At 54.5% G+C, this 24,153-nt stretch overlaps 1 protein-coding gene across 7 annotated transcripts in view; it reads right to left on the bottom strand.

Annotated features, from left to right (window-relative positions):
* Positions 1–24,153, bottom strand: part of CACNA1B (calcium voltage-gated channel subunit alpha1 B) — a 188,762-nt gene that overhangs the window by 99,677 nt on the left and 64,932 nt on the right. For all 7 annotated transcript variants that reach the window (XM_078062105.1, XM_078062104.1, XM_078062109.1 and 4 more), the window contains exons 12-17: positions 20,080–20,192; positions 15,895–16,007; positions 13,464–13,595; positions 13,153–13,225; positions 5,269–5,386; positions 2,831–2,898 (exon numbers count right to left, since the gene is read on the bottom strand). In XM_078062105.1, the coding sequence (XP_077918231.1) occupies positions 2,831–2,898; positions 5,269–5,386; positions 13,153–13,225; positions 13,464–13,595; positions 15,895–16,007; positions 20,080–20,192 (617 nt within the window). The remainder of the gene's footprint in view (positions 1–2,830; positions 2,899–5,268; positions 5,387–13,152; positions 13,226–13,463; positions 13,596–15,894; positions 16,008–20,079; positions 20,193–24,153) is intronic.

The following is a 24,153-nucleotide window of genomic DNA, read 5'->3' as shown; positions in this document are numbered from 1 at the left end:
AAGGCAACAGTCCCCAAGATTCTTGCCCCACTACATCTTGCCATGGGCCATCTCCCGGGGTGCTCACAGCCGGTAACTTACACCCCACTTGTGAGCTCAAGCCGCAGGGACCCAGCTGCTGCCTGCATGTTTGTCCCACAGCGTTTCCGACTTGGCACTGTCAAAATGCAAATCTGTCCCTCCTTTCCTCCGGCTTGCTGCCCCTCCACCCAGGAGAACCTGTCCCACTTGAACAGTCTCTGTCCCAGAGCTGTGAGCGAAGGCAAGGGGCAGGGCTCTGTACCCTGAGCCTAGATCCCGGCCCAGCATCACTCACAGGAATTGTCACCAGCAGTGGGTCTAGCAGGGCCACCTCCTAGCCTTTGAGCTTTTCCTACTTGGACCCATCAGGTCACGTGTGTCTACCTGTCCCCAGCTGTGACTGTGGAAAGTCCCTCCCTGTGTCCACCTGGACAGCCACTTCCAGTACCTGTGTTCCCTCTCCCACCAAGTTCCTGGGGAGGACCCCACAGCTCTCTGACACATGTGTAGATATCCTGCCCTGCCCTGCCTCTGGCCTCCATGGGAAGGGGAGTGGACATCTAGGCAGACCCTCTGGCCCTAACCCCATGTCACTAGGTAAATTCAACATGCTCTGCTCCTGGGATCTGAATGAAAAGCTCTGGGCTGAGCCCATGGGCCCATGGTGGGAAACTAAGGCCTCCATGTCATCCAGCTAGACTGCTGAGACCACCATTATTTCCCCAAAAACCCCAATCCCAAGCCCACCTGGCTTCCATGGAAGGTGACATTCCCAATGTGACCCAAAATGTCCTTAAATCTTCTCCTAGAGGCCCCCAAATGGCAAGAACTAAGACCCCTGTTAGGTGACTGCAGATTTCCCACCACAGTGAAGAGGTCTTCAAGCTTCAGGCCCCAGAGAGCAGGCAAAGCTCAATCTACCACAGAACAACCCTATCAAGGTCCTTCTTCAAGCTATGGATGCCATCCTGGTTGACAGCCCTCCAGGGCAGAGGATGAGCTTCTACAAACTCCACTGAGTTTATTTCCACTTTGAAAAGACATGATGCTGTAATACACTGTGGGAACGTAAAGGAAGGACAGCCAGCCCAGGAAATGCCCCACAGCTCGACACAGCTAGGCCTCTACCTGCCCCAACTTCCAAATCAAGGGAGTTCCTAGATTAGGGCCGTTGGTGCAAAGGGGCCATTGCACAGGCTGACTGTGCATGGAGACAGGGCCCCAAGGACATCCCTTCCCTGGTGTGTCCTCACCCACGGCCCAACTTGAAGAGACAGCAAGAACCTCGAGCTCAAGCTCACCTCTGCCGCAAGACAGCTGGTGCCCAGACCACCAATGCTCCTGAGTACCCCCAGTTCATGTGGTCCCGGAAATCCTGACACCGAGAGGTGCTCGGTGGACACAGGGTCCCCCCTGCCCCAGCAGCCCAGCCAGGAGCCAGGGACAAGCACTCTCTGGCCACCTCGGGATGGCAGAGCCCGTCTCGGCCCTGGCCGACAGAGAAAAGAGCAGACCAGTGGGACTTCCAGGCCCTCCGAAGGCAGCAGCCAGAGCCAGGGAAGCCCCTATACCCACAGGCACCTCCACAGCCCAGGCCTGGGCCGGGAGAAGAGGAAGTGTCCGCAGAAGCAAAGGAAGACACACGAATAGGCCTGCCTCTACAGAGAGTAGGGTGGGGGCGGCGGGGGCCCCTGCACACAGCCGCGCCTCTGCGGACTGCAGACACATCCCGCACCTGCCCTCCTCAGGCAAGGCCCAAGTCAAGCTCAGCCCCAGAACAGAGATGGCGTTGAGAGTCGGGCTGGACTGCACCAGACACACACAGGGATGTGCACAGGTGTGAGCTCCAGCACACAGGCGAGAGGTGCCCACACAGGCCACATGCTCAGCCGAGAGAGCAAGCACGCAGGGCGTCTGCGGCAGGGGCCTGACCAAGCGGTAGGACCCTCCACACTAGGAGCCGGGGCTTGTCAAAGCGCAAGCCTGAGGCCGACGCAGCGGGAGAGCCAGCCGCACCGTCCGTGGCTGTGAGGCTGAAGGTGACCAGGCAGGGGGCTGTGTCATCGGGAAGGGAACCACAGGGGAGGACGTGTATAATCACGTCCCCCACCAGGCTCCAGGATGAGAGATGAATATTAGAGGCCGCCCACTGGGCACGGCTGGGAGAAGAAGCCATCCTGCTGAAACACAGGCAAGCCGACAAGGAGGCGGCAGCCATTCCTCCAGGGCCCAGCCAGGCCCAGCATCTGAGGACAGAACTGCCCAGGGACTGCCCGAGCGCAACAATGCACACTCAAGACAGACCGCAGGGGCCCCCTTGCCGCCCAGGGATGGGCACAGGGAATCCCACACCTCCCTTTAGGGTCTTCACCTCCGGCATGCCTCTGGCTGAGGGGACACCTGCCGCTTCATTCAGCCACACCTCCTGATACACTTCAGGGTCCTTCACCCCTAGGCCAGCACAGCCTGCCCCCCACTGCTTAGGGCTCTCTCTGGGCTGCACCTCCTGTTCCTCAGACCTCCTCCTGCCTTTCTGGCCATTCTTTCCAGCTCTTGGCTTCTCCAGGAACTGCCCTTCCTGGCATGGCATCTCCCACGCTTCCTCTGCCCCATTCGCACACCCAAGTGGCAGCCTAACTTCTACCTGTCCAGGACATTGAGGAGGCTCCCCCGGAGAGTGGTCACATGAGTCCTAACGCTGGACTGGCCCTCTTCATGGCTCTCTGGGCTCACGCCGAGTGACACAGGCTGCCGCCCCCCACCCCTCTCTGCTCCTCCTGGGCTGCAGGTGGTGTCCCTACGCACGTACCTTGGTCAGCTCCTGAGCATTGGCGAGGTTGTCCACGGCGATGGCCAGGAAGACATTCAGCAGAGTGTCTGGTTGGCTCCAGCTAAGGAAGGGAACCCTTCTGCCCCCACCCCCAGTCTCCCACAGTCATACCCCAGCTCCCCCATGGAGAATTGGGCTCTGTCTCCCCAGAGCCTGACTAGCCTTCAGCCTCCTTCCCTTGGTGGCCACATGCCCCTCCAGTCCCCTGGCTCCTCTGGCCCCTGTCACCCCCAGACACAGCCTAGCCCAGCTGCCAGGGCTGCCACCTCCAATCTCTCCAGATCAGGCCACTGACCTGAGTCACTCCAATTCTCCTGGGGCCGGAGCCGCCTCTTCCCACAAGCTCCCCTCCTGTGCACGTCAGAACAGCACCTCCCAGAACCATCCCCTCCCTGCACCCCGTGTCAGGCCTCAGCTCCGCAGACCCAGGCCCTCCCCAGTCACCTCATTCCTTGGCTCTGCTGACTTTTGGAGCCAGGCAACCCTGTGTCGTGGGATGTTGAGCAGCATGCCTGGCCTCTGCCCAGCACCTGGTTGCGGCTGCACCTTCTCCTCGAGGCAACCAAACTGTCTCAGACATTGCCGATGTCCTCTGGGGGCAAAGTCACCCCAGGCAGAGCCCTAGAACTGAGCTCCTTAGCCACAGGCCTGGGGATTCACCCCCCTAACCCCAACCTGGCCGTTGTTCCTGCCAGGGCAAGGCTTGCGTAGCCTCTAGCTTTGCATGAGGCCAACAGTGATGACTGCTGCTGGTCAGGACCCAGTCTGGCAGGCAGATGCCCCCGAGACTCAAGGGGACCCACGTGCCAGGGTGCCGCCTCATAGGCAAGGCTGCTCGGGACTCCAGCAGAGCCCAGAGGACAGACACTGAGGCTGGGGGCCACTTCCCTGCACTAACCACAGCCACGAGCACCCTCAGAGGCCTTCCCACACCTGGAGCTCAGGGCCCAGCCAGAGAGGGGCACAGAGGCAGAGGGAACGATTCCCACTGGCTAGCACGAGGCCTGACCACTGACACACCTGGCCTGACAGTGCAGGGTCAGAAAGATGTGATGAGCTTCAGGCCGCTGCTCAGTCTCGGGGCGGGGGGGTGGGGTGGCACCCTGGACTCTGGAGAGCAGTTATTCCCCACCCTTACCCCCATCATCTGAGGTCAACACTGCAGGCCCCTTCCCTCTCCGACAACCTTGGCTGCCACTTCCGGGTTTCCAGTCAGCCAGCCCCCAGGTCCCACCTGCCTGCTAAACAGTGAACAAACACTGCCCCTCTGAGCCCCTGATTCCTCCTTGCTGGGCCATCTGCTCAGCCCCCACAGAGACGGGGCTCCCTGCCCCGGGGTCCAGGCCCTGAACTACACAGGGTGGACAGATGGTGCAGGCCCTCTGGGGCGAATGCAGGCAAAGAGAATGAGGTCTGCAGGGTCACAGGTCACAGACTGGCGTGAGAGCCTGCAAGGCAGGGGCAAGGAGGGGCAAACAGGGTCACATGTCCAGGTGTGCGTGCAGGGAAATACAGCCGAGCCGGTAGGTCAGTCTGGGAGAAGGCCACTCACGGATCTTTCTCCGGGCTCTGCGGGCTATTTACTGCAGCAGACCTCAAAGTGGGGGTCCCCAGGCCACAGCACCAGCACTCCCAGGGGAGCATGTTAGCATCACATTTGTGGGCTGGAACCTGAGCGTTAACCACCCTGGGAGACTCTGATGTACAGAAGAGTTTGAGAACCCAAGTGCCCCTGCTTATCCTGAATTTCCCCCCTGAGCAGTGGGGCCACATTCACACCTCACCTCTCCTGGCCCTCAACACTGCCCCCATCATGAGCCCTGCAGCCTCCTCTTCCCAGGTGGCCTGCCTAAGGCAGAGCTGCCACCAAGCTGCTGGGCTTTCCCGGACCCCAGGCCCACCCTCCCATCCTGAGGTCCTGAAACACGAGCCCAACAGCCACCCACCACAGGAAACCTTCTTCATATTTCTCCACAGGTATGATATTTTCAGCAGGGAACAGTTTTTTAAAAGCCCAGGGCCAAAATTTAATTACTGAATTAAAGTGGGCAAACAAAACAAAACCAAACCCACTGCCATCAGTGTTCAAAGCCCACGTCTTCCCATAGCAACCCTCCTGAGCCTGCCACTGGCCATACCATCTCCCTCTGGGTACCGTACATGCAGCTCATGCTTCCATCAACCTCAGCTCCCACAGCCTCCGGAACCCCCAAGCTCAGGCTGCCTGGAGAATATTCACCATCTAGACTTAAACCAGCTCCCCTGAGGGAAGAGCTATATCGTTCACACTTGATGAGAAGGTACCTCTCATATTTGTGGCCAACAACCCCCCCCCCCAAGTCCTCCTGGGGGAAGAGGGAGAGGCAGGCCCAGACCAAGCACTAACCACACTGCATCCCAGCCCCAAAGAAGGATACAATTTCCAAACAGCGTCAGGACAATGAAGTAAAAGGAGGAGAACATGCCTTTGCTGACTCCACCTTGCGACTCGATCCCGTGATACATCACTGCATTCCAATCCTCTCCTGTTAGGATCTGTGGAGGGACAGCACCACAGGCATGCCTGCATGGCCACCTTCACCCACATGCACATGCATGTGCACGCTCAGGGTCAAGACATGGCTGCATCCCAAGAACCCACGGGCACATGTGCACAGACACACAGGTTTCCAGATGATGGTGCTTCTGGAGGTCAAGGTGGCCCACAGTCCTCCAGAAAAACTTCCAGAAAGACATGGCTGCTGAGCTGGGTCCGGCCTCGAAAGATGAATATGCTCTAGCTTTTCGGCCAAAAATGGAAGGGAGCACCAGGCCGAAGGAAAAGGTGAGCAAAGGCAAGGAGGAGAACTGTAGCAATGAGCTGGGGAGATGAGGCCGGGCTGGGGAGGCAGAGCTCCCCGCTCCCAGAGCCGCCTGGGCCATGATGTCACAGTTAGGCGACCGTGGGTCCAGCAAAGAGGGCGGCTAAATGCAGTCCTTGCCCCATTAGGAAACATGTCTCTCTTTGCTACTGTATTTTTGGAAAAGTACAAGAGGAGAACATAACAGACATTCACGTGTCCACCAATCAAAATGGACACGGCTCACATTTGTCCCGTTTGCATCAGGTCCCACTGCCCGTGATCACTCCCAACAGACGACCCCAATCACAAACCTGGTGAGGAACCATGTCAGTAGAGTTCCACTCACACGACACACATGTATCTATAAACAAAATACACCACGCGTGTTTTAAACACTCACAGGAAGGTATCAAACGACACACACCGTTCTTCAGCTTGCTGTCCTCACTCAGTATCGTATCTTTGAAGTTTATCCACACGAGGCACACAAATCCACCTACTCCTGTCCCCCACGAACACTAAACCTTCAGGCCAACAACCCACACGCCTCTTGACTGGCAGCTTCCTTCTTTCCAGGATTTTGCTACCGAGTCTCACTGCACTCGTGGAAGGTCTGCCCACAGCTGGGACGGCCAGGCAGCAGGCAGTGCGCACCTCTGACTTTACAAGGGGGTTCCGAAGCACTCGCCCTAGGCTACACCTGTGGTGGGCCCTGCTCTGGGCTGAGGAGTGAGAGGGCCAGCTGGTCAGGTGTCGTCCTCTGGGGCCTCTTCGACCGTCTCACATCCCGGACGCCTCACCTCCCTCCCACTGACTGAGACTTCCCGTGTGTTCCGTGTGTTCTTGCTCATTCTTGCCCTCTGTCTGCAGAACTACTGGAAATGCTCGCAGCTGGCCTCTGTTTTATGACAAAGTGCCCTGCATCTAAGAAATTCCTCTCCATTCAAAGGCAATAAAAATATTCTTCTGTATTTTCTTCAAACCATTTTAAAGTCTGGTTTTTCACAGTTAGGTTTGGAATCCAACTGGAGTTTGTGGTTACTGTTCTGTGTACACTCGGGGATGAAGATCAACCTTTCTCCCAGTGGACAGCCGAGTCTCACAGACCTACTTTTTAAAATACTCTGTGCCCATCCTCCTCCTACGGCCAGCTTCCTACCTAGTCTGGCCACATTTCTGGCTTCTCTGGTCTCCTCTTCATACCTCACAATCCTCCTGCTTCGTAAAAACTCCTGACACGTGGTGAGGCAGACCCCTCCTTCCTGAATCGTCTTGACAGTTCTTGGACGTTGACTCTTCCACATTATGAATATGCTGAATTCCAAGAGACTAAATTAGGAGAGCAGATGTCTTTGCCACTCCCCATTATAAATATACCCCCTGTGTACCCAGATCTGTGGGTCCTTTGACAACAAGTCCTGATTTCACCCATAAAAGTCTTGCATGCTGTTTGTAGATCTCTGGGTGCCTCATAGCTTTTGCTGCCTCTGGAATGAAATATTTCATTTTAATTGAATTTTCTAATTGAATGGTTAGGTCATAGGAAAGCTACATTTCTGTATGTTGATCTTGTGTTCAGCAGCACAAGTGAATTTTATGCACTTGGTAGGACTCCCCTTATACCTGCCAGGCCCAGGGCAGGAAAAGAGCTCTACAGATCCCTTGTCTTTAATGGTTAGAAAGCTATCCAGGTTTTTAATTTCTCTTGAGCTAATTTATGTGTTTGAGGTTTTCCTATAACAGTGCGTTTTCATCTTAGTTTTCAAATCTCTGGCCATAATATTCTTGGGGATTTAAAACGATCTCTCCCTTCATGCAGGTAGGCCTCCCTTCCAGGCTATACTTTTCTTCTGCGCCTTTTCTCTCGGCCAGTCTTGCCACGATGCTGTCTACTGTCTGAGTCTTCCTGAGAGCAAGCTTTATATGATTTTGTTGTCTTGCTGTTTTAGTTTTGTGTCACTAATGTCTGCTTATTAACCGTTTTTTCCTGCTTTCAATTTTTCTTTGGTTTACCTGTTCTCTTCTCTAGGTTTTTAAGATGAGTACATCACTAGTTTATTTCCAGTCTTTCTTTTATTTTCATGACTGCATTTGAGATTATAAATTTTCCTCTAAGTATTGTTTCCCATCATTCCATAAGTTTTGGTGTCATTGTTCACTTTTAAGTATTTTGTAAGGTCCGTTGTGATGTCTTCTTTAGCTCAGTCCTTCAGCTTTCAAATCTGGGGAAGGTTTTAAATAACTTTTTACACATGGTTTGTTTATTTATATTACATCAAGAATGTGCTCTGTAGGATGACAATTCTCCAAGATTCGTAGGAATTTCCTGGGTGACTTAACAAGTGGTCAGTTTCTGTGAATGTCCTATGTGTCCCAAACGATGACTGTTTTGTTTGCTGTCGGCTGGGTGCAGAGTTCCATAGACCTCAGCCTCATCCTATGGGTTGATAGAAATGTATTACAAACCTCTTGTAAGGTGTGGACTTCCACGTGTTTCTATCAGTTGCTGCTCAGTATATTTTTAGGTCATGTTGTTAGGTCATGCAGGTTCATGATTGCTGCCTTCTTTTTGTTGTTCTGCAATGCACTTCTTTATTTTTACTAAAGCTTTTTTCCCTTAACTTGAATTTTGGCTGATGTTATTATTATACCAGCTTTCTTTTCGATGATTTCTACTTAGTTTATCTTTTTGTATCCTTTGCTTTTTTAATTATGCACTATTTCAAACATTCAGAAAGGAAAGATGAATAATTTTTAACAAAGCTCCATGTACCCACTACCTGGCTTGAGAACTAAAGCATTCAAAGGGAGGTGGCGCCCCTAGAGCTCCTCCAGCCCACCTCCCACAGCACAGCACCCTGAATCTGGTGTTTCTCATTCCCATGTAAGCTTTTATACTTTAACTGCATGGATGCCATAAACAACACTGTTTTGCATGTTTTCATCCTTATTTAAATAGTATCATATGTTGTGCATTATTCTGAATCTTACTCTTTTTTTCTTTTTTGCTTAATATTATATTTGTGAGATTCATCCACGTTAACACATTTAATTCTAGGTCATCCATGTTCCTGCTGTACAGATAATGCAACACACTTTTCTTACCCATTCTTGTGACGATGGACATTTTTGGTGACTCCCAGTTTTTTGCTATTATAAGTGACGCTGCTGTGATGCATCTCCTTGTGCAGTTGGGCAGAAGACTTTCCTGAGCACAGACCCACAACAGGAACCACTCCTATGCAAGTTCCAGGTATTAGGTTTCGCGACGTTACTACCCACAGTGGTTCTACCAACCCACCAACAGCATAAAAGAATCTTCATTTCTCCACATCTCCTCTATAACTTGATATTAGATTTCTTAACTTCTGCTAAATTGACAGGTGGAGAGGTTGTCTCATGCTGGGTTTAATTTGCGTCTCTAGCAACATTGGTAATTGTTCTTACCGGTTTATTTGTCAGCCCAACTTCCTCTCCTATGAGATGCTTGTTTACACTCTGCCTTTCCCTATGATATTATTTGTCTTTCTCTTTGATTTGTGGAAGTTCTTGATATGTCTTGGACACTTGAGTGGTTATTCTAATACTGTGGAAATGTCTTCTCCAAGTTCATGACTTTTTTTCAACCTTTTCGTGGTGTCTTTTGATGCACAGTAATTTCTATTTTAACAGTCAAATTTGCCAATATTTTCCTTTATGATCTGTGCTTCTTATATCTTAAGAAGGACTTCCCCACCTTGAGTTAGTACCATTACACTCCGGTACATCCCCCTAAAATTTCAGATTTGCTCTTCACATTTAGGTCTTAATCTATCCAAACTGATTTCAAATATGGAACAAAGTAGGAACCCAATTTCATGTTTTGCTCTATGGATAACCAAATTGTCCCATACCATCTGCAATCACAACACTTGAGTTTTCTGTGTATACAAATATTTTAGCTGTGAATATTCTTTCTTCCTTATCAATCCTGAGAAATTGTGTTTCATATTTTCTTGTCCTACTGCAGACCACAGACACCAGCATAATCTGCTAATAGTTTTTACTTGAAAGGAGTGTTGGGTTTTATCATGTGATCTTATATTTTTAGAAAAAATGTATTATGCACATTTTCAGACATACATAGAGTGTACTGAATCCCCATGTTCTCATCACCCAGCTTCCACAGTGAACAAATCTCCCGATCTTGTTTCTCCTGTCCTCTCACTCTGTGCCATGGTCTTGCTGGAGTCACATGTTTTTTCTGATCACACGGTTTTTTCCTTCCTTAATTGGCTAAGATGATGAATTACATTAATAGGCTTTCCAATGTTAAGTCATCTTGCATTTCTAGGATAAAGTCAAGTTGATCATAAAGATGATTTGTTAATTTACAAGCATATCCAATTTGATTAGATATTACTTCCCTTCTGCCTCTGCATTTGTAATCATGACCTAAGACCCCCACTGACCCCCCTTCTTATTCACATGAATGTTAACCTTATCTTTTCAGGAAGAGCTCAGTCACTGACTCCCACCTGTGTAGGTAGGCCGTGCAGTGTGGGGCAGTTCCCTCTGCCTCATTCTAATATGAAAGTCTCCTTCCACAGGGGGAGCACAAACCCCATTAGCATGACATATGAACGATGCATGTATAGACATGTTTCCTGAGTGTGCATGCGTGACCTTATGCCCACCTCTATATGCACTGACAAAGCTCCCCTTTCTGAATATTCATCTGAGCCCTAAATCAAAGGAACCCACTCATCCCCACATGGGGAGTCATGGCTTCGGAAGTTATTCCCGGTGATCTCTTTATTTACTGCAAATAAAAGCTTCCTTTGTGCAACAACCCACCTCCCGCTGTAGTCTCTTCCTGTGAGCCACCAAGCAGTGGACTCACATTAGTTCAGTTATGGTGTTTTATCAAGGTTATTCTAGTCTCTTAAAGCCAGCTGGGTACCTTCCTTTTTGTCTTCTCTGGAGTCATCTGCATAAAACTGGAATAACGTCTTTCTTAAATTTTAGTAGAATTCACTCATAAAATTACCAGAACATGGTGGCTTGGGTAGGCAGATTTTTAATCATTCAATTTCTGAAATAGTTCAGGTCTTTAATTTCTTCTTGGGTTAGTGTAATGTTATTTATTTATTTATTTTTTCTAAATCATTGGCTTTGCTAAATGTATAAACGTCTGTGGTGCCTTCAGCAATCAGGGGTTGGTAGCTCTCCGTATCTGCATTTGAACGTGTCCAGTTCCCCCTTGAGCTTGAACCTCAGCTCTCTGGATCGGCATTCTGGGGTCATGGGGGCTCTCCCCCAGGATTTCAAAGTTCCTTCCCCAACCCTTGCCGTCAGACTGTCATTCTTCTGTGGGGAATCTCTCTCTTTATCACAACACATCCAGGTTTGACATTACTCTTGCTTGGCCCTCCGAGTGCACGCCCTCTAAGACTCGCCCGGGACAGTGCTGGGCTTCACCCCCAAGTTCCCCCACATCTTCCAGCTCACCCATCCTTTCTTAGGTCGTGTCCACGGTATATTTGGCCCTTTACTTTTCTATTTAAAGAGCACTATTTTTCATTCCTGGGATTTCTACTTAGTTCTTTTTCATATTAACCTATTCTTGGTTCTCAGGTATTTTCTTCCATAATTCTGTGTTATGTGTTACAAGTTCTTCCTCAAACACTGGGTAGATCTCAAGCACATGTGATGCAAAGTCACCTGCATTGTTCTCTTATTCCCATTTCTTCTGGAGTGAGCTCACCTTCCGACTGCACATGTTGCCTGCCCTCTTCGGTGGGATCAGCTTCACCATGGTTCAGTCTGCCTGCTCACCATGAGCAGACCTGATGTTGTTTTCTTCTTGGTCACACACTCTCCTTACCCCTTCCAGCCCCGTTCAGAAGCAAGAGTGAGCTCCCATCCTGGGATCTCAGGCCCCGGCCCAGCACCATCCATGGACTGTGCAAGCCTGGCCTGGCCAGCCATCTGCCCCTGCGAACTTCTCGGTCTCCTCCAGCCATAGTCACCCTCTCCCAGCTCTGCTCCTCTGCTCCTCAAAGGGCCACACACCTTCCCCAGCAACAAATCAGGCAGGCCACACATGGATGCTTCTGATGCCCAGCCCGCCTGCCTTGCCCGGACCACATCCCAGGTGCCCTGGCCTCTGCATCTCTCCTTACTGTTCCATTTCCGGCCCACAGTTTGTTTTCTGCTTGGCTGGATCCTTTTAATTTCTAGATGTATTTATTCTCTTACTGCCATGTTCCAGAGCAGAGGGGGGTCTGAGGTCCAAACCGGAGCATCATCTGACCAGAAGAACCCATCTTTTCCCTCTAACTTTGACTTCCTCTTCCCCTCTGTCCCACACCACCACCATTAACCAACCACATTCCACTCCTTTCCTGCAACAGACAGAACAAAGCAGAGCTCTGTCGATCATGTCACCTCCCTGCTTTGGCGAAGCCTGTGGGCCTGGCTCTGAAGGCCCATCCAACTTGACCTCTGCCAGCCCCAATCCTTCTGCCACAAACCCTATGCCTTTGCTGCCCTGACTCCACTCACCTTCCTACTGCGGCGTCTGGAACACATTCCCGCCGATTCCCCTTGCCTGACTTTCAAGGTCGCACAGGGCAGCCCTAGTGCCCCACAGCAGGAAGGAGCTCCTTCCCATCACTGAACAGATCACACTGCACAGGAAAGGTCATGGCTGCCCTCCGCTAGAGGCCCCAGCTTGGAGACCAAGGGCAGCCCCAGAGGCCAGGGGCTAAGCTGAGCCTGTTGGACTTCCCTAAGAGTCATCCTGGGCGAAACAACAACCACCCAACCTGCTCAACAGGCAGCCAAGGAGGCTTCATAAGAGAAACACTCGGCACTACCCTATCGGTGAGGCCAGTCATGGGGGCATCGGGGTGCCGGTGCTACAGCCCTGCAAGGGGGCCAGTCGCTCAACCAAGAGAGTCTTCAAATGGGAACCCCTCCGAGAGGGCAGAGATCGCCTGAGTGACAAGGTTTGCATCACAGAGGACTCAGCTTCCCCAGGAGCCATGGCAGGCGTGATCTCCAGACACAAAAGAGAACTGAAGGACCCCTGGGCCTGACAAACAGGAGGGAGAAGCATGGATAGCACTTTGTTGTTTTATTCTCAAAGGGTAAGACAGCTGTGACTCCAGGTCCTAGGGGCTGGGAGAGAAGGTGGCGGCTTGAAGCCCAGTGGCCACAGGACCGTTGAACCCCCAGGGAACTCATGCTTCTTGGGACCCGGTTTCCCTCCAGACCCAGGCTCTAGACTTGGTGAGAGTCCCACGGACTGGAGACCTCCCCATGCTCATCTCCCACTTGTTCTCTCCTGTTTTCTGGAAAGTTCTGTCTGAAATGGTGGCTGTGTGGCTGTGCAGATGCTGACAGGGAAGGCTGCCTTCCCCATACCTGGAGAGCTGAGCAGGCCAGGAGTGTGCCAAGAGACAGGAGCCTTACCTGGAAGACAGTGAGAATGGCCGCAGGGAAAGTGTCAAAGTTCGTTGTCGGGGTCTCATCCTTAAAGTTGAACCTGAGGAAAACAAGAAGTCTTGGGAGGAGGCCGTCCCACCAGAAGCCAGGGGATCTGGCACCTCAGCTTGCAACACTGTCCCAGGCTGTGGGTGGGCTGTGTGCTCGGCGCCATTGTCCCCCTGGGGGACCTCCAGGCGGCAGGCAGGTGGAGGGGGCCTGAGCAGTACATCTGGTCTGAGCTCTGCCTCCCCAGTGGGGCCCTCAGCCTCATACGACCCCCTCCAGGGCCCACTTACTGTCCCCCGAACAGCTGCATGCCCAGCAGAGCGAAGACCACGATGAACAGGAACAGCAGGAAGAGGAGGCTGATGATGGACTTCATGGAGTTGAGCAGAGACACCACCAGGTTCCGCAGGGAGCTCCAGTACCTGTCGGGGCAGGTGGGGTGTGTCCACGCCCAGCTGCGCCCACGCGGAGGCGCCTGCCCGCATGCAGATGCCACACTCCAGGGCTCTCCCAGTCACACCTGTGGTTTCCGAGGCCTTCTAAACCCCACAGGCCCCACACCTGGAGGCCAGAGCTCTTCTCCAGAGAGTTCCAGATCCCCCACTGGGGGTTCCGGGGGGGCGGCAGAGATCCTCTGTCCATTGCTGGACTCACCCTCACCTCCTGAGCCTGCCCCTGTCACTCTGCCTGGCAGAATGGCGCCCGATCCCTCTCCACCCCTCAACACCCAAGCAGCTTCCAGGCATCTCTGCTCAGACCACGAGTAGAGAAGGAGCTGGAGCAGAACATAATCAGCCCCACTGGCCTGCATCGAGCCGGTCCTCAGTGCTGTGAGGCGTGATGTATAATCCGCTGTGAATGCCCCTCTCAGCAAGGGCCCAGGACACAGCGTGGATTGGGGGCGGCAACGCTGTGAGACCATTTCCCTGGCATCCCACAATGCCCACCCCTCCGTCACACTCTTCAAACACTCCTGGAGGTCAGAGACCATGTCTCTGGGCATGTCTCATGCAACTGGACCCAATGGCACACGGGTCCCCCTAAAGTCTGTGGTGGCCTGGCTGTTGAGAGCTCACTCACGGGGTGACTGGGGGTCCAACCCCATGTCCACGTCTGGAGAGCTCCTCCCCAGAAGAGGTCGGGGCATGTGGCCTTCCCTCCAGCCACCTCGAGACATACTACACACCTCTGCGTCTCCATCACCGTGGACAGGTGGGAGTGGCAGGACAGACAGCAGTCACTGAGCATCCCTGGCCCTGTCCTCCCAAGGGCCAATGGCACAGAGGCTCACCTATCTTCCATGGATTCTCTTACAAGGCACTTGAGGGTTCATGGAAGATGGGCTGGAAAACTCTGGAAAAGCCAGCCCTCCTCAGGACAGGGGTGGCCTGGCTTCTGGAAGGAAGCAGAGCCTCTAAAACACCAGGCCCCACAACCAAGGTGAAGGCAGGTCTTGCAGTCACCTCCCGGAGCGAGGTACCAGCGCAGCGTGGGGAAGCAACAGAGGACTGGCCGCATGCCGCACGCGACACCCAGCAGTGTTTGTGGACGCAGCTGGACCAGACTCTCGCCCACACTCTCCTGCAGTGACACCATCATGTCCTCAAATGGTCTCAGGTTTGGACTTACAACAGATTGGAGAAGACCAAAAGAACTCCCATCTACCCTGGGGAGATCAGTGGGGTGCTGAAAGGTCACTGGAGGGGTGACCTGGAGCCCAGGGCCTCCTGCACAGGCTCACTATTGACAGTTCTGCTCCTTGGGTCCTGCAGCTGTCATGGTCCAGGCTGCTGGGGAGAACTGCATGGAAATCCACGCTGGAGCCTGTGTGGGCTACATACTCATGCAACAGGAGTCCAAAATTCAGGGTAGGCGAGGTCCCTGCTGTGGTGTGTGTGCGGCCACAGCTAAGACCAGCTGAGAACAGAGCAGGCTTTGCTGTGGGTGAGACAGCTATGGGTGAGGCGCACCCCCTCTTCCCACCACTAGAACCGGGCAGAGAGGACCAGCACTCGCTCAGTAACTGCATCACACCTCCACCCTGGGCCTCAGCCCCCTCGTAGACAAAATGGTGCAAATGGCTTCCAGGGTTATGTAAAGAACCAACTGGAATAGAGAGAAGACAAAGGCCTGTCACTGCCCTCTTGCCACAGCTTAAACGGGGCAGCGTCAGGCACGGGTGGAGAAAGCGGGCCTGGGAATGGGAGCCACGGAGGAACCATGCCGGCTCAGGTCAGGTCAGAGTCAGTGAGGCCTCCCTCCCTTCCTGGGGGTGGGGCTGCAGGGGAGGTGGGAGGACTTGGGGGTGCGATGATAAAAAAACTTCCATCTGATAACTTCTTTTTTCTCTGTTAACCATGAAGCAAAGTAACCCTTTGAAAGTTGAAAGATGGGACTGCTGGTTTCAAAGGAGGGCACAGTATGAAACTGCAAGAAGCAAGCTAACTAGAGAACCAGGAATCCTGCCGGCAACATTGGGGCCAATCGGGAACAACCCTGAGGATAGATACGGCCCCCAGGGCCGAGACAGTCATGCTGGGCAGGTGCTTTATAACTGTCTTTTGTATTTAAACCAATTATAAGCACAAAAAGAGATTCCAGACATCTGAGTTCAAGGCCATCACCATGAATTCCTGGGAAGAAGCATGCTGTGTAGGCCAGTCTCAGATGTGACCAGCATTCCCCCTCTCCCCTTCACCCGGGAGCACATAGGTAACATACTTTGTGACTTTGAAGATCCTCAGCAGCCGGAGTGCCCGCAGCACACTGATCCCGAAGGAGGTTCCTGGCTTGATGGCAGCCCAGACCACTTCGAAGATGCTCCCCACAATGACCTGCACGGGACAGAGGGTCAGCCTCAGGTACGTGCCACTCATCCCACACCTGCACCTCCGCATGCAGCATCTCTGGGTCACACCGTAAGCATCCACAACACACGGTACCCGCCTCACACTGAGCTCCTGCAGCCTTCGGGGAGCACACACCAGTCCCCAACATGCCCACCCTGGATGCACCACGGGGACACAGGATGTGGAGCGAGGGTAGGCCTACTGGTTTCCTGACTGGCCAACTGCAAATCAGATCAGCTTAGCATCAACGTTCTCCCACAGCACTGAGAAACTGGTGAATGTGCCACAAGGCCCTGGCCACGACTGGAGACCCCGTAGCGTTTAATGCTGGTCCATTAACTGCACATCTGCTCTGGCAGGTCACCCCAAATGCACAGCCATCCTCTGCGTGTCTCTCCATGCTGAACACAGACGTATCGCGGAGAGACCACCTGACGTCCTGCGACGTCCAGACAGCCGAACAGCTGCACCCTGGTACATCCCAGGCGGCACAACACGTGGGACAAGCTTGCTGCCACCTGTCGTTGGTGACCCTGAGCACCTCCACCAATTTTCCACAGCATGCACACAGCACCCGGATGTTTGTCTGGGGCTGGAGCTCATAGTTTCCTAAATCTGTGTTCTTATTGTTGGTCTTCCAGCATCTCTGTCTTTCCTTAATCCTCAGAATTTGTTCCCATTCGTCCATGACACAGGTGGCCCCTGAGATGGCCCACAGTGATCCCCACTACTCGGTATCCCAACCTTGTATAGCCTTGTCCCTCAAGGATGGGTTGGACCCAGTGACTCACTTTTAGCAAACAGAATGTGACAGAAGTGATTGGCTGTCACCCCTGAGATTCGGTCACAAAGACTGGCTTCCTCCTCGGTGCTCTCAGCTCTGCTGCAGGTCCCCAGCTGCCATGACGTAGGACATGAGGGAGCCTGGGGAGAGGCCCCCCTGACCAGGTACTGAGGGCTGTCGGCCACAAGCAGGAGCTTGGGTGTGAGCTCCCCACCCCAAAGAGCCTGCGGTTACTGCAGCCTTGTGGGAGAGCGAGAGCTGGGGGCCCCCAGTTAAGTCCCACCTGACTCCCAACCCACTGACATGAGAGATAACAAATGATGGTTGTTTTAAGCCACTAAACTTTGGGGTAATTTGTCATCCATCAAGAAAAAACAATACACATTTTGGAGACAGAAATGGAGTGCTCTCCGATGTAGGAGTGGTTTTGGAGCCAGAGAATGGGCATGGAGCAGCACGTCAGTGAACCCAGCATGTCCATGGGTTCTGGACAGTGAGGAAGTGCGGAAGCTGCACATAAGGGTCTGAAGGACAGGGGGCAGAAGTCCTGTTGTGTACAGGCAGGAAGTTCGGCCACACTGTTGCCCACAGCTATGTGAAGAGAAGAAAGTGTGCCGCATGGATGGGGAGGTCTCTGGGATCTCCAAGCAGTCTGCAGGTGCGGCCTGGGGTGCTCTTGCCGCCCACTGTCGGCGTGGGAAGAGGGAGAGGCACAGGAAAGGGTTGTCAGCTGCCTCTCCAGACAACCAGGGATGCCGAGTTAGGGAATGGCATGGTCCACAGAGAAAGCCAGGGCACGACTGTGGCACGGCGGGAGCCCGTCCCTGCGGAGATGGCCTCTCACGTCAGCGTGATGAGCAGCAAGTCCTCCAGGGCACTAACGTGCGCTGGCCTCAGCCATCTCAGCACAGGCACCCCACCGGGAAGGGCCTGTTGCGAGAGTTTAGGTAGGGCTTTCATCAAGTGGAATCCAGGAAGATTCACAACATACCCACAACACACTGAAAGGCTTAGCTATGCAGAGACATCACCAGCTTGGGTTGAAAGGGACACAGACAGTACAAGACAAAAGCCTTTGGATTCCTAAAGTCCTACCGGTAGGAAGCAGGCTGAGAAAACTGTCCAGCTGAAAACACATGCTATCTTTCCTGGAACAAGAAAGGTGATGCAGAGGCCAAAACCAAAAGCCCAGAGGGCTTCCCAGTCCTTAAGAACTAATCCCAGGATCCCCAACTTTTCCCAGCCGGATTCCTGAACCGCTATGGGCCACAGACTCCCTTGTGTGTCCCACTGTCCCCTTTGAACAAGAATGCCAACGGCAATTCATCTATGCCGGTCCCGCCACCGTGCAGGTGACAGCTTGTCTTTTTAGTTCCGTGGGTCCACAGGTGGGGAGGGACTGAGCAGCTGTCCTTGAGGAGCCGTGACTCTACCTGGGCCTGATTTGGATGACGGCCCTGGACTTTGAACTGACACTGTAATGGGAGGTGGCTGGGGAAGCGGGAGGATGCGGGTGTCTTTTACATCAGGAAGGATGTGGTCTACACCAGAGCATAGACTGGCAGGCAGCCTCTAAGACGGCCCCCAGTGACCCTGCCTCCTGGGGTTCATGTCCCTGGGTAATATTTCCCACCCCTGTTAAACGTGGGCTGGGCCAAGTGACTCACTCCTAACAAATATAATATGGCAGAACTGATGGGTCGTCTCTCTGAGCCTGGGTTTCTGTGGCTTCTGTCTTGGGTACTCTCAGTCTCTGTCTCCGATCACAAGCTGTCACATCCTGAAGACACTCAGGCAGCCTGGGGAGAGACCCACGTGTCCGGGACTGAGGCCTGCCACCAACCACATGAGTGAGCTTGGAAGTCCCATCAACAGCCATGTGATGAGCTTGAAAGGAAATTCTCCTGTCCTAATCAAGCCCTGGAATGGCTGCGTCCCAGCTGTCAGCTGCACTGTGACTTCCCTGAGACCCTGGGCCACAGGCACCTGGTTAAGCCAGCCTTGGACCCCTGACCTATAGAAACTGTGAGATAAGACACACTTATTTTATGCTGCTAAATTTTGGAATAATTTGTTAGCTTATGTGCAAATCATTCCCATGTCCTGGGATCCAGTTAGTTCAAACCAGAAGATACAAACACATTTACAAGATCAAGGATTCTCTGAGATCTGCTAACCTCTTTGGGGTCCCTCCGGCCTGTGTGCGCCACAGGCTTTCCTCGTGACTCAGCAGGCAAGGGACAAGAAGCCATCCCAGGAAGAACCGCAGGTGTCCGTGTCTCAGGGCACACCCTGGGCAGCCACCGCCCCTCCTTCGCCCAGAGATCAGGCAGCGTTGTGTGGCACAGACCTGCTACTCCAGGGCCGGAACTGCTGGGTTCACACTGCCTCCCCCACAAAGTACCTGGGCAGCCTTGGGCCAATCACACAACATCTCCAGTTACTCGTCTACAAAGTAGGAGCCCTTGTGAGGATTTAACAGAGCCGCGGACACAATGTTCCATCAACTCCACTGACAGAAAAAGTCAACGTCACACTGAATTTTCGAGTTGATTTCTGAGCGGAGGCGTGAACTTTCCTCAGGGCTGGCACGGCCACTTTTCACTGAGAGCCTCCACTGGGTCAGAGCTCCTCCCTGGGCTCTGGGCTCAGCACCAGGGAGGTGTCTGTGTGCTTGCTGGCCTGGGAAGGGCTTTGTCCCAGGGAGTCTTGAACACCTGCCTTTGAGGCCTCCCTGACCTACAGAGGTTGGTGAAGGGACCCAGGCCAGCCCCACGAGAAGGGCTGGACCATCACGCCCCTGTCAGGTCCTCCCTGAAGCATGTGTCCAAGCTGCCCAGAGCCAGATCTGCAGGACAGTGAGGGAGCAGGATCACAGCCCCTTGAGCTCTGCTGGGGACACTGAGCCCTCTGTGGAGCAGGGGCACATTTGAAAGACGGCTGTACCAGGCACAGAGGGGGCACCTTCAGCTGATCTGCAGATTCTACGGAGAGGGTCAGAACTGGGAAGGAGGGTGTCCTGCAGCTGACGCCCCCATAAGTCAGGGCCCGACCAGGATGGGACGTCCCTTTGTCCAAGACCCCGCCCTGTCTCTAGGAAGCCTTCCTGACCCACACAGGGTCACAGGACGCTCAACGGCCTGGGCCCTGTAGGACAGACCCCAGCACACACACTGGGTACAGCACATGGGAGGGGCTGTGTGACTCTCGAGCCAGGGCACAGCTGGACCCGCCTGGGCCCCAGCTGGCACCTCTCATCAAGATCTTACTCACCCCAAAGTCGAAGCAGTTGAATGAGGACCGGAAGTAGCTTCTGGGCCCCAGGCCATACATCTTCAGGGACATCTCTGTGAGGAAGAGACCCAGGAAAACAAACTCTGCAAAGTCTAGGAGAAGCCGGAGAAGAGGGGGATTAGCTCTCAGCCTCCCCCCACCTGGCTCCAGCCCAGACTGGAGGACACCAGACCTCTGGGCCCTCCCAGGGTTGAGCCCTGCAGGCCTGGTCTGTGGCCCCCGAGCTCAGAAATCTCAGCTCAGGAGGAGAATAATGAACGGATTGGGACTGGGAGGGGCCCAAAGAGATGCCTGTCTGCTCTGAAATGTGGTGCTGCCCAGAGACAGGCTCTGCGGGAGGTGAGGGCCTGGGACTGGGCTCGGGAGTGAGTTCCGGGGCCACACAGTACTCCCCAGAGGACGGCCTCAGACCCATCCTTCTGCCTTCAGGCTTGCTCCCCACCCCATGTTCTGAGCATGGTGGAGACCCTCAGCCTCCTCATCAGAATCACCCCGTCTTTCCGTGAGGACTTCCCCGAAACCCTTCCAAAACCCCCACATCACCGTGTTTGGTTTTCACTTTGTTCATGTGTTCACCTACCACCCAATACTGGACCGGCCAGCACGGGGCTCCCAGGAGGCGCCAACACTTGCCGCCCCCTCGCTCTATGAGTCACACAGAGGCTCCTGGGCACCTTCACCCTCCTGCAGGCGACCCCTCCTGCCTAGCCAGGAGCCCTGCCACTGGGAGTGCAGACCCTCAAGGGCCTCAGGACCAAAGGGAGGCCACACTGGAACTGAGGGCCAGGCTGGGAATTCCAGGCACACAGACAAGACACAACCCCTAGCCAGGCCCGAACAACACGCACGGCCAGAGCGAGAAACAACAGGTCGTCCGGACAGCGAGAGAGGCAGCGGTCAAACCAGGAAGTCCGGGAAGCAGAGCAAGGTCACTGTCTCTGATCATCCTCCCCAGGTGCTGAGCTGGAATCAGCTCATTATTCTGTACAGTGGCCCAAAAGTACCATGGCCTCTGGCCCCAGAGCAGCAGAAGCCAGGGAAGCGGCTCAGAGCTCAGGGCAGAGCCTGCCCCTGAGGGCCCAGGCCCTGAGCAGGAGTGGAGGGTAAGCTCCAGAGAGTCCAGTCCCCAGAAGGCCACTAGCCCAGCCTTCCTGGGGCCTCTGGCATCCGGACTGGTTGGGAAGCTGGACCTCAAGCACCTCCTGATAAAACAGACAACAGAAGAGGGGACCACATAGCTCTGGACCCTGACATCTGCTTTCTTACACAGCTCTCCACCATGCACTCCACCACAGAGACCCAGCAGCCTCAGTCGGGGGCAGATCTACAGTAGCCCAACTGCGCATGAGCGGAGGAGCAGAGGCACCAGCCCCACTGCCACACACAGACAACGACCTGTATGGCCCACGGTCTCAGGTGGGGAACCCCCTACTATGGCTTGAGTACACGGATAATCAGCTCCTGGTAGCAACTCACACAACAAGCCTGGCCTCTGAAGACAGCCAAAAAGTCACTGAGGCACCCAAGCCAGGCATGCGATAAGGAATGAGAAGGCAAAGCTGACTCCCTGGAGAAGCCAAGAGGCCAAGGTGCCAGGCACGGATGCCCACTGACCTAGGCAGAAGACCACTGCAGCCAGGCCTGAATGACCGGCACCTGGGCCCGGCTGTGCTGAGCAGCAGGTGTGAGGGGGGTAGGGAGGCGGCGCCCTGCCCCCAAGTCCAGCTCCGAACGCCCCAACACCCTGCACAGTCCCAGAGCCTCTCTACGTGAGGTCACAAAGGCTCCTGCCCCTGCGCCGTGGGGCACCCCGGAAGAAGAGCTCAGATCCTGGAGGGGGAGGCCACAAGGATGGGCCGTGCCCCTGCCCACACACCAGACCCTGGAGCTACAGCTGCCTGGCCACCGACCTTGCTCCCAGGAGACCCACGTGAGAGCAGTGCAAGGAACCCGCACAGGAGCTGCCGACGTAAGACCTCCTCAGAGAAAGGGAGCAGCCGGAGCCAGAAATGCCCCAGCGTCCTGCCTGCCCTTCCACTCTCCTGCGGGAGAGACCCCCTTGGCTTCATACGCTCAGCCTCCCCTCTGAGGCCAAGAAAGGGCAGCCATTCATTCACGCCTGAATCATCGTCCAACTGACAGGCTGCTGCTGCTTTGAACTTGCAGAGGAGACAGAGATGAGCCGTCTCTCTGGGCATTCACACACCAAGGCGGGGGGAGGGGGCAGAGGCAGAGAATTTAATCGGTGTTCTGTATCATAATCGGAGGACAGGGTGGCCAAGCCTGTCCTGTGAGGCCGGGGGGTCAGAGGATGACAAAGCCCTACAGCCAGTTGCTTCCCTTCCCTCCCCCCTCCCAGTTAGGCTTCAGTCTCAGGGGTTCTGGTGGTGTACTGGGGATGGGCCCTGGATGGACACACAGCTGAGGTGCACACAACCCATTCTCTGCAGGCTGGCCAGTCTCAGGGCAGAGCCTCCCGGGGAGCTCCAGTGAAGCTAGACCTGGCGGAGACCCCCTCCTACCTCGGCCACTGCCTCTGCCTCTTGCAAGACCTGCCCTACCTGGCTGGATCCGCCTTCCTCAGCTCCAGCCCAGCTGCCAAGGACAGAGCCCAGGGCACTGAGCAGAGGTGTGCAGACCCAGCATACACCCATCTCTCCCGCCGGCCGTTTTCCCCAGGTAATGACAATGAATTCAGGAATTCCCAGGGAACCACAGAGAAGACAAAGCAGCAAGGGGGAAGAAGCGTGGCCAGGGATGCCTGTGGCCTGGCCCAGCACCTGGGCACTCCCAGGCCTGTGCTCCCGCACAACAGATGTGTGACCAGGTCCTGCAGCTTGCTGCCTGGCCAGTCGGGTGGCAGGTCCCCAGGAAACAAGCAGTAACCACAAGACTGACTGGGCACCATCAGCTTCTTCCATGGGAAGGAAAGGTCTGGCCAGGAAGCCCCAGGAACAGCCGCACCGTTGGCGGGGTCAAGAGGAAGCCCCACCTCCCTGGTCCCCACCCAACCCCCAAGGGTGAGGAGACTTTATCCTGAGGGGATATGGAGGGAAGTACTCACCTCAGTCCCAAACAAAGTCCCTAGACACCAAAGTACAGGTCCCAGGATATATGGATTAGGGGCCAGAGCGGGCAGTTCAAAGCACACAAACCGCCTCCTCACTTCGCTCCCCTGGGCAACCCGAGCCAGGCTGCCTGCCGGAAGCTCCCTGGGCCCCTCTGGCTTCTTCTGCCTCTATGCCCTTCCCCATGACACACAAGAGCTTTCAGTACAAGTTTGGGAAACTGCAGGCTAGCATCGCACCCCCCAACAGTCACCCCCACCCACATTTTCAGGTGGCCTGTGGAGCTCATAAGAACCCTTCCAGAGCTGCCTGAGCTCCTACTTAGAGCTGACAGGCTCAGGGTTGGAAGAGGGGAGTGTGGCTGGCCCACCGGGGCCAGGACTCAGATCCAGGAGCGTTCTTCCCTGGAGAAAAGACTCTCTTGCCACCTCAGGGAGGCTTCAGGCACACAGGGCTCCCATGGAGAGAGCAAGGGGAATCCACAGTAGGCCCTGCGTCCACATCAGCCCCAGATATCAAGCAGGGTTATTGCAGCTGACCCCCAGGGAACAGGAAGGCGGAAGGCCTGACCAGAGGACAGAAACTACTAGGGAGTTTCGTGTCTAGAGCTCTCATGAGGTGGGACGACAGACCCAGACCAAGCTCCCCATGGCCTGCAGAGCCCTAGGGTATGAAGGGTTGGTCCTGGAAGGTCAGCCCTGGTCCCTGGAGAGGGGCAAGGGGCCTCAACCAGCCCAGTTACCTTCTTCCTTTCCTCCTTGGAACTGCAGCCAGGGCCAAGAGAAGTCATGACTCAGACTCTTGTGGCCCTTAGGCCCATGGACATGGGGCAAGTCAGCCCTGGTCAGGTTCAAAAACCAAAAAATGCAAACAGCCAAACAGCCCAGGAAGAGCGCTAGAAGGCAGGACTCTTCCTCCTCAGGAGTCCAGGAAGGGAGCCGCAGCCTTGTGGCAGATTGGAATGAGGGGCTAAGTCCTCTGGTCC

Source organism: Halichoerus grypus, chromosome 14 (genome assembly GCF_964656455.1).
Source record: "Halichoerus grypus chromosome 14, mHalGry1.hap1.1, whole genome shotgun sequence".
Classification (NCBI taxonomy): Eukaryota; Metazoa; Chordata; class Mammalia; order Carnivora; family Phocidae; genus Halichoerus; species Halichoerus grypus.
This window is presented reverse-complemented; position numbering and strand designations above follow the sequence as displayed.